Source organism: Lolium rigidum, chromosome 5 (genome assembly GCF_022539505.1).
Source record: "Lolium rigidum isolate FL_2022 chromosome 5, APGP_CSIRO_Lrig_0.1, whole genome shotgun sequence".
NCBI lineage: Eukaryota > Viridiplantae > Streptophyta > Magnoliopsida > Poales > Poaceae > Lolium > Lolium rigidum.
In genome coordinates, this window is record NC_061512.1 from 9,257,304 (window position 1) to 9,267,592 (window position 10,289).

At 48.9% G+C, this 10,289-nt stretch overlaps 2 protein-coding genes across 2 annotated transcripts; one reads left to right on the top strand and one right to left on the bottom strand.

The window, feature by feature from the left end:
- Positions 1-304: 304 nt before the first annotated feature.
- On the top strand, positions 305-859 carry LOC124655600 (deoxyuridine 5'-triphosphate nucleotidohydrolase-like). The gene is made up of 2 exons (XM_047194467.1): positions 305-545; positions 615-859. Exons 1-2 carry the CDS (start codon positions 305-307, stop codon positions 857-859), a joined length of 486 nt encoding a protein of 161 aa, XP_047050423.1.
- Positions 860-6,455: 5,596 nt separating this feature from the next.
- On the bottom strand, positions 6,456-9,734 carry LOC124657763. Its single transcript, XM_047196275.1, has 3 exons — positions 8,492-9,734; positions 6,949-7,049; positions 6,456-6,819 (listed from the first exon to the last, which is right to left on the bottom strand). Exons 1-2 carry the CDS (start codon positions 9,673-9,675, stop codon positions 6,965-6,967), a joined length of 1,269 nt encoding a protein of 422 aa, XP_047052231.1. The 5' UTR covers positions 9,676-9,734; the 3' UTR covers positions 6,456-6,819; positions 6,949-6,964.
- Positions 9,735-10,289: the final 555 nt, after the last annotated feature.

Here is a 10,289-nt window from a genome sequence, read left to right on the forward strand (position 1 = left end):
TTAATTAATTTTCAACGGAGTACTGTAGTAGTAGTATATCAGTATGCTATGCTCTGACGATGTTGAGTTCAAATCAAAGTGTTGGGGGCGCATTCGTTCAAGCCAGGCTGCAACATCCTCCTCGACGGAGAAGAGCCGAGGCAAAACCATGGCGGGCGTTGGCGCCATCCCTTCCCGACTAGGACTAGTAGTATTTACCACCAGGAGCTCTCTGCTTCCTCCTCCTCTTCTTCTTCTTCTTCCCGCACTTGATCTCCACCCCCGCCGCATCCCACCACCAAGAACCCTCGTCACAGCCGCGGCGATGGCGCCCACCACCGACCTCGTCCAGGAAGATCACCACAACAACGCTTCCCCCTCCCCACCGCTGCTGCTCAAGGTGAAGAGGCTGTCCCCCAACGCGGTCCTCCCGTCCCGCGCCTCCGCGCACGCCGCCGGCTACGACCTCTCCAGCGCCGTCCACACCACGATCCCGGCCCGCGGCAGGGCCCTCGTCGCCACCGACCTCTCCGTCGCCGTCCCCGACGGCACCTACGCGCGCATCGGTACGTCATCCTCCTCGTTGCTCCTGCCTCCTCAGCATGCATGCTCTTGACGTGTTCGACGGAATGCAGCGCCGCGGTCGGGCCTAGCGTGGAAGCACGGCATCGACGTCGGCGCGGGGGTGGTGGACGCCGACTACCGGGGACCCGTGGGGGTGCTGCTCTTCAACCACTCCGACGCTGACTTCCCCGTCCGGCCAGGGGACCGCGTCGCGCAGATGGTCGTCGAGTGGGTCGCCGCGCCGGAGGTGGTCGAGGTGGACGACCTTGATGCCACCGTCAGGGGCGAGTGCGGATTCGGGTCCACCGGGGTCTGATCTCATATGATCGGGCACCAAGTATCTTGCCTTCTCGTGCATCTTCTTAAAGGTAGAGCCTGGAGATGTAAGCTAGTTTCGCATGTGGATGTGTTAGGCTGATTTTGGTTATGGTGAAAAGAAAGAAACTGCTAGCTGAATCATACTGTCTGTTCTTCTCTGAGTTTCCATTATCTACCGAGCTTGTACTAGGAGCTATACAATTCTCTTGATGATCTCCAACTGATTCAGCTACCGCTAGGGACCCAACATCAAGTTGTGCCACTCTCGTCATCTCCATCTTTTCTTTACATCCGTGATGTTTGGCCGAAAGTCCATTCTAACGGAACCGGTAACTACCGGATACACATCCACCACTCACCTTTTCGTGATTCGTGCTACATTTTCTTTCTATATCTAGTGTGTATCATTTTCATATAATATATCTACAAAATTTTAAAGATTTTTTTGGTAATTTTTTGTATTTTCTTTATATAAGACGTGATTCGTGATACTTTAAACAAAAAATAACAACAACAATTCAAATATGCGCGAAATATATGTACAATGTGGTTGAAATAACAAATTTGTTATTTATATCTAATAAATATTATAGATATATCATATCGTAATAAAATAGATAATAAATTGGAGACAAATTAGCACGGATCGCGAAGCAACTACCGGTCGGATTATGACCGGTAGTTACCGGTTCCGTTAGAAAATCCTCTCCCTGATGTTTGGTGACATCCCCACAAGTACCAACTTCAGCAGCGATGCTAATGTCTACTCCGTCCCATTTCTCAACTTCTATGTTATTCAGGGTAGAAGCTGGATATGTCAGCTAGTTTGGCTTATGGGTGGCCTAGCCTAATGGCGGAAAGAAACACCTGCTTGAATTCTGATGTGTTCCTCTTCTCAATTCCTGGTATCTTTTTTTTTGTTGAGTAAACGCCTGTTATCTATTTATCTAGACCGTATCTCTGAATTCTTCGCAAAATGAGGCATCTCTGCTCTGCTTCAGTTTCAGACAGGCTTGTTATCCACAAATGAAGTTAAAGTATGATTACCCATTTATACCATGATGAGTTTGGTTCTGATTTTTTTCACAAATAATATGGTCAGATACTCATTTTTTCCAAACAATATTATTCTCTCGTCCAATGAGATTATGCTTGGAGAGGACTACTTATTGTTCAGCAGCCTAAAATGTGCTGCACTCGCACCCCCTAGATGCAACTGGTTAGTTGCATGCATGTTGTTGATTCAGAAGCATCATTTGTCATTCCTTGCAACAGCTGCTTCAGGTTCAGACTGATAATGGTTTGAGCAAAGATTAGCATCTTTGTGCTCTAGTCCTTCCTCGTGGATTCTCTGTGCTGGCCACATGGGAGGCGTCTTGCGATGCAGGTGACGCGTTGGCCTCTTGAGCGGTATCGCGGTGGCTTGCGCGACGAGGATCTTCCTCGGACAGCGCAAGCAAGCCTCTGGATGTGCAGTGGTGGACTGGCCTCTGTGCTTAATGGTGGGCTGCTGAAGACTGCATGCTTGCACGTCTGGTGAGGTTGCTGGGAGCTAGCCGTTGCGCCTACGGTGTCCCCGGATTTGGGCTGAGACCGGAGCAGCAATGCCCCTAGCTGAGCCGTGGTGGGCTCGCGGGATCCGGGTGGTACGCGTCTTGGCTACGGATGGCAGGTTCTTGGTAATTTCGTCGATGCACAAGCACTACATCTTTCACCGGCATGGTCCTATTTAGCGGAGGAACTCTCTCTGTAGCATCTTAGAGAAGCACTCGACAGATTTTGGCCCTTTGTCGTAGTCTCGTTTTGAGTGTTGGTTGTGTGTGGGTGTCTCGGCCTTGTTTTAGGCTTCTAATGTAAACTTCTTTTTCTATCAATGAATCGAAACGCAAAGTTTTTGCGTTTTCGCCAAAAAAAAAGATTTGCATCTAGTCACTTCTTATTCCTCTGCATATTAACTCACCACTGATAATGGTTTGAGCAAAGATTAGCATCTAGTCACTTCTTATTCCTCTGCATATATTAACACCTGAAAAATGCTACAGGTGCCATCAACAATCGATTTTTTTTCCCTTATCTAGCACATTGATTGGTCTGCTAGTTAGTGTATCGTGTAAAACTGTGAATAGGCAGCAGCGACCAGGGCTGGTTTGGGTTCAGCAGGGTCTGATCTGATTGGCCATGGTAGATGGATATACGTGATGATGAGTATGGTGAATGAACTGCTGGCTGTATCGTGTGATGTGTTCCATGTTAGTCAGGATGATAGTAACTGAATATGTTAGCTAGTTTGGCATGTGTGTGGCTTAGGCTAGTGGTTATGGTGAAAAGAAACTGCCGGTTTAATGAATCAGGATGCGTTCTCCCCGTTATCTAATTTTTTCGCTATCTAAACCGCGTCTCTGAATTCTTGAAAAATGCAACAGCTGCTTCAGGTTCAGACATGTTTTTTTCTCGAACCCACACCTAAGCGGGAGAACACCAAGAATGTGTGAATACAGCCCGAAACAGAAAAACAAAAGAAGCAGAAAACAAAAAAGCAAATAAACGAAAAACTTTGCTAAGCTATGTACATAGCAGAGACGCCTCAAGCATCAGGAGGACAGACATAGGTTCAGACAAGCTTATGATTCCAAAAATGAAATTGCAGTATAATGAAACCCTAGCCACCGCCGCCGCCTCCCTCCCCCAGCGCCCCCAGCTACCTCCCCCGCGCCCCTAGGCCCGTGCGCCTCCTCCCTCCTCGCCGCCGCTGGGAGGCTCCCCTGGGCAAAGCCCAGTTGGGGACGGCGGCGGCGGGGCGTCTCCCCCCGGGCGGCGACCCCTGGTTGACGACGGCGGCGCTCCTCCTCGTCCGGATCCGGCAGCGCGGAGCAGCGGGATCTCGGCGGCCGGCGGCTCGACGACGACGGAGATGAGGGGCTCGACCCCCGCTCTGGGGTGGTGACCCTGCTGCTGGGGACGGCGGCGCCGGGCTCGCTCGGGCCTGGTTGGCCGAGTCCTCGGCGGCAGCGTGGCGGCGGCTGGCTGCGTCCTGGCACCATGGTGGTGCTGGTGACCGGCCAGGCGACGGCGGCAGGCTGGACCTCCACCATCCAGTCCGTCCGGTGGTCGTGGTGGCACGGCGGTCTCACGTGGCCGTGGTGATGCCGGTGGTAGCCGACATCCCTCTCCTTCTTCGGTGTTGCTCGCTTCTCGGCGGCGGTGGCTCAAGATGACGGCTTTCATCCTCGTTCTCCTTCTCTAGTCCAGCTCTGGCTATCGAGGTCACGGTGTTTGGCCGGGGTGAAAACCCTGCTCGGCGGCGACCGATGCTGGCCACGGCGACGCTTGCGGGCGCCGTTCCCTTCTTGGAGGCGTGGTCATGGCCCTCACCGTGCCTCCTCTCCCCTCGGATGCCGGGGGAAACCCTAAGTCCGGTTCACCGGACTAGGCGGCAGCGGCGCCACAACGTCGTTATCTTCTTGAAGATGTCGTCTTGGCCATCATGAGGGAGGCCGGTGCAGCTTTTGGAGTCTGGGAGCGATGTGTTGTAATGCCGGCGTTGGCCCCCGGCCGAGGCTTGGGCTCCTGGGGCGGCGTTGGCCCCCGGCCGAGGCTTGGGCTCCTGGGGCGCTATGTACGACATGGTGGACGCAGCTTGGTCGGCGTCTTTCTCTAGTCTGCCGGGACCCTGCCTTCTTCTCGCCGTCTCTTCTAAGCGCATGGGAGGAGGTACGTTGGTCCTGGCAGCCTCGGAGTGGAGGTCGGGCTTCGGCGGTGTCCTGCTTGGTTCGTGACGCGGCCCGGAGGCTTTGTGCTCCTTCTCCTCGCCACTTGTGGCTGGATTTTGGGCAGAGCGGGTGGTTTATCATCGAGTCTCTAGTGGTTGTGTTGTTTGCCGCTCGGCAATGTATCGTGGTGTTGGTGTTGAGTGGTAGTTTTCCTGACGTTGTATCGTGGTGTGTGTGGAGTTCTGTAGCCTTCTTTTGGCGTGGTTTCGGCCATTTTGGCCTTTCTTCTATATGATTGATACACCTTCCAGGGTGTATTCTTGAAAAAAAGTTCCAGTATAATGAATTTCCGTTTATACTACTGATGTACTTTTATGTTGAGTTCGCTCCTTCTTTCTTAGATGCTTGCAGCTACTTGTCATGATGTTCTGAACCTAAAATCTATCACTCACACCGCTAGATGCTATTGGTTGGTTGGATGTTGTTGATTCATCACCAGCATTTTGTCATGCCTTGCAGAATGGTCCGAGCACGGGCTGGCATCTAATCACTTCTTATTCATGTATTAACAGGCAAAGAGCAAATTGCTCAGTTCTGTCAACAATTGAATTTTCCATCGATCTAGCACATTGACTGATTGATATGCTAGTTCTTCATTTCTTATTATAAGTGCCTATATATGAACGCTTGTTCATTGTATCCGATAGTGACCTCATGCTCGTATCACCAGTGACTTCAGTTATACTTGCATTTTGTATCCAAGCTGCATCGTCTCCCCGACAGCTCGCCAGGGCGACGTGGGGACTGGCTCTTGCGACTTGCCGTCAGGGACGCTTAGCTTCCCCGCTCCCCCTCCTCTTTGCTGTGTTTCGCCTAGATACGCACCTTGTAAAACTCATACATGCCATTTTGGGCCTTCTGATATATAAAGATTCACGTGGGGATTAATTTACCCCGGTGAAAATTCAAAATAAAAGTTATACTTGCATTGGACTTAGAGGGTATCATTATTTATGTATGTGTGTGACTTCGAGATACCTAAGAATGTGAAATGACCTTAGATTGCTCATAGTGGGAGTAACTTAGCTAGGAGTAGAACATCACACAACCTAAGGTATTTTGGTGACATGTCATGACAATAAATGAAGAAAGAGAGTGAGGTGGTAACTAGCTATGTTACCATAACATCACACTCCAAGATAAGTTGAGTCTACACCATAATAAATATACAATGCATGACACCACATATAAGTTACTACCCACTATGGAGGTACTAGTAACTTAGACTAGTAACATATGTCATGTTACTAGTCTAAGTTACTCCCCACTATGACTAGCCTTACATGTACTAGTAACAATTCATATTTTATACATCTTTTTAATGGGGTATTTTATACATCTTCAATATGTCACTAACTTATCATCTGACTAATCCGTTGTGACTTGGCATAAAGGTTATTAGAGATAGGATACATCTGACTATTCATGTTGCCATTACCTCTAAAAAGCTGTAAAAAGCCCTTCAGGCTCAGACATCCCTCTTTTCCTACTTCAGATTCACCTAGGTCACGCCAACATAAGTTGTGCCGCTAGCTGTGCATCTTTTTTTTTTACTCTCAGAACACAAGGGATGCAAAGTAGCTGAACCAAGCAAACGAAAAGGCAATACGATCTCAGATTGAGCACGCACTCTTCAAGCTGTACTGAAGAATACCATCATCCTATACTGAAGAAATCCTAATAGAAATCCTAACTGCCTTATTAGCCTAATTATGACGCTAATTTATTCCTAACAAATACCATCATCCTATATACTGAAGAATGCATTATACAGTCTTCAATCATGTGCTACAGCAGCAGCAACATATGCAGCAGGCAACAAAAGAAACAAACAGAAATTCGATAAACTTGCACCAGAATTGTAGCTCAATTCAGCAAACAAAAACATGTTCCACGGCAAATGGTCTGCAAAACCTAACTTTGTACAAGGCAGACAAAAACATCTAAGCAATAAGAGAGCATTGTTCTGTCCCTTAGAAAAATAACACGAAAACATAGCTTAGTTCAGTTTGTACGACTAGATAAACTGCAGAGAGATGCTTATATAGCTAGCAGGCGGGCAAAAACATCCGTCGAAAGAATGATGCTTCTTCTATCTCTAGAGCTCTCGTTATGCTGCACAAGATCTGGAAGCTTCATTATTCCTTGCTCTATCATCAACGAATCCTTGCCATGCATTGTTTGATTCCTGCCAACGATATGGGTACAGCAGAGGAAATATGTCAGATGGAGCAGGATGGAAATGTACAGGTGACAAAAAAGAAAGAACAGAGCGGGTTGCAGGTCAGTGTCGAGCACAGAGTGTGCTGATACTTACAGATTAAGTTGGAACCTCAGAACTGTTCTTCTTTGACAGATGCCTGTGGAATTCTGTATGTAACTGCATCCACAGTAATGAACACAGCACCAACTTCCTCACTGAATACAAAAGAACAATGTTAGACATCTCTGAATTTGGATAGTCCGAACCTCATAAAAACAGTCAGCAAAAAAACATCATTATTAGCTAGATTAAGTATCTATATTAAGAGCGAAGAGGTTAACATATAACAGCTTTTAAATTATAGATCATAATAAATAAAACATCTAATTCAGCAGGTGTATGTAATAATGATAGGTTAAATGAACCATAACACGTGTTAAATTTCTATACATGACAGAACTATAAAAATGTAGAATGAATTTAAAGAAAGAAATCACATTATCTTATCAACTAGTGTTAACTGAAAAAAGGGACGAACAAGGTAAATGAATCAACCAGACAGTACTGTCAATATCAGGCTAAGCAACAAAAGTTAGAAGCATAGTGAGAGGTCAAACAAAAGCAGTCAGTTTTACTAGATGGCTATGGCAGCATTCAAATTCCACAAACGAATTGACAGGCTGACAAACAAAGACCTTCTCATTCAGTTTTGATGAACAGTTAAATTTAAAGATACATAACTCATAATATCTTGTTACTCCAATATGCAAGAGGAGGACACAACTTCAGGCAATAATATAATATAGACCAAGAAGTACTAGTCCATATCATGCTGACAAACAAAGACCTTTTCTCCAAAAAAAAAAGTTCGAGATAGATTTTCAGTCAATGTTCCTAGACAGTGATATACCACCACATTCCACAAGGAAATCGACAGGCCAGCCAATGAAAAAGCACGATCCAATTGACAAACATGTATTACACGCCTCAGTGTGCATGCTGATATCACCATCCATATTAAAGCAAATAGACATGTCGACCAATGAAAACTAAAGAAGCATGATCCAATTGACAAACATGTACAAGTCTAGTTAATGTGCATGCTGATATCACCATCCATATACAGGGCGTAATTAACACGTCAAGTTGACTAGGACTCAAAAGACTGGCAGGAAAGACTGCATATATTTTCAGTCGTGCCTACCAAACAAACAAACAGCTAAATTCACCAAGAACAATGACCAGCAATATTAGTCTCAACTTGCAGTTATGTAGTCATGCAAAGCGCTCCAATTTCCACATTGATTTTCAGCAGATCAAAAAGCAGGAAAAATCATCTGTTGTTGAAAACAGAGCAAAGCGCTACAATTCTTTTGCATTGCCATGAATAAGCTGATCTACTACTAACACGTTGCTGCTGCTACCAGAGAGATTAACAAAAGCGCTACAATTTCCAAATTGATTTTCAGCAGATCAAAAAGCAGGAAAAATCATCTGTTGTTGAAAACAGAGCAAAGCGTAATTCTTTTGCATGCCATGAATAAGCTGATGTATAACATGTTTCTGCTGCTACCATAGAGATTATCATTATATATGCAAGACTCGCTAGTAACAGAAGAGAAAGAAGAGGAGAAAATTAGGAGTTGGTAGTACATACGTGTAGATCTCCGTGTCGGTGCCGATGTATGGTATGAAGTCGGTGTAGTAGTTTCCTCCGTTGAGTGGTCCGATGGATCGCGTCTGCCTGCCGTCGAAGTCGAAGGCGATGACTAGCTCGGCGACGGAGTCCCATAGGACGACCTCGGCTGCGCCCTGGGAGCGCAGCAGCGTCATCCCGGGGTGGCAGCCGGCCTTGTGGCCGTCGAACTGTCCCGCCCACTGCCACTGCGTGGCGCCGGCCTCCCCGGCGACGAGGTATAGCGCCGCGACCTCCTTCCTGGCGTGGTCGGCGCATGCGACGGCGAAGTTTCCCTCCATCTCCCCGATCTCCCAGTCGGGCCTGGCGTCCACCTCTTGCGGCGCCGGGATGAGGTCCACGGTGCCCGTCTCTGGGGTGACGCAGAGAATGTGTCCGATGGTGGTGCGCCAGAAGGCACGGCCGAGCGCGCCGACGCCCGAGGAGGCGATGACGGTCTCGGGCGCGCAGATGTCGGATCCGACGGTCCAGCCCCATGTGCGCGACGAGAAGGACTCGACCGCCCAGACGCCGTCGTGGACCTGGAAGGCGACGACGACGCTGTAGTGGTGGAAGGAGGAGGCGGTGGGGGATGGCTCGAAGGTGATGACGACGGCGGGGTCGGCGTCGAGTCGGTGGTCGCGGGTGTGTGGCGGGAGGCGGACCCGGCGGAAGGTTGCCGGGTTGGCGACGTAGTAGAGGCCGGATGCGTTTCCGCGGAGGCAGACGAGGCCGCGCGTGGATGCGAGCACGGTGACGTTCTCCGGGAAGACGGCGAAGGCCGGGTCCGGGATGAGGCGCTTGGCGGCCGAGTTGGCGGCGCGGAGCGGGTCGAAGGCGGCGTAGGCGACCGAGTCCCAGGGCGTGTGGTGGAACATGCCGGAGAGCGGGCGGGTGAGGGGCTGCGCCGCGTAGGGGTCGGCGTGGTCGTCGTCGCACTCGACTTCGTAGGGGTCGTCGGAGGACATGTAGTCGTCGACGTCGGCGCGGCGGGATGTGACGACGGAGTCGTCGTCCGAGTCGTCGGAGGAGAGGTCGAGGTCAAGCTCGTAGTCGGAGCAGGTGGGGGAGCCGAGGGCGAGGACGCCGCGGTCGTCGTCGGAGGAGTCGGCGGGGTTCTTGGCGTCGAGGACGATCCACTCGTCGTCGGAGGAGAAGTCCGCCATGGCTGGCTGGCTGGCTGGCTAGGGTTGTGGAGATCTGATTCTGATCGGGTCCTGCTTGTGTTTTGGTTAGGGTTTATGGAAGCGATAGAGGAAGATATATATATATATATATAAATAGGCCGGGCCGCGCGCGTGGGTAGATCGACTTTTTTTTTTTTTTGAAAACCGTGGGTAGATCGACTTGGTATTTATTTACTCCGATGGAAGCGATACGTGGCCGCGACGGTTTCTTTTCCAACGATGGATGAGACGTCAATCAATCAATGAATACGTGGGTGGATCGAGTACGTGAAGCGCTTGGACTACTACTCCACATTGGAACGGAAAAACAATGAGTGTTTTTTTTGACACACAATGCAATTAAAGATGCCCATACATACGCGCACACTCAGGCGTCTCGCTGTCGACGGAAACGTCACCTCCCACTGAAAAATACTCCGTCTTTATGAGACACCAAAGTATTAAATCTAGGATTTATAAACTTTGGTGAGCTGGGATGCCACTACTCTCCTAACCATCCAATGATCCAACCACAGGTTGGTTCTCACACAACGAGTGTTGAAATATTGGGCCCACTTTTAGTGGCCCAAATTAGATTTCAGTTTTTCCTATAA

What these genes read in the sequence shown, in the direction of transcription:
- LOC124655600 (XM_047194467.1), top strand. Translation starts at nt 305, where the DNA reads ATGGCGCCCACCACCGACCTCGTCCAGGAAGATCACCACAACAACGCT. An exon ending in CGGCACCTACGCGCGCATCG is followed by an intron (nt 546 to 614) that starts GTACGTCATCCT and finishes GACGGAATGCAG; the next exon opens with CGCCGCGGTCGGGCCTAGCG.
- LOC124657763 (XM_047196275.1), bottom strand. Translation starts at nt 9,675, where the DNA reads ATGGCGGACTTCTCCTCCGACGACGAGTGGATCGTCCTCGACGCCAAG. An exon ending in ACCGACACGGAGATCTACAC is followed by an intron (nt 7,050 to 8,491) that starts GTATGTACTACC and finishes TTTTGTATTCAG; the next exon opens with TGAGGAAGTTGGTGCTGTGT.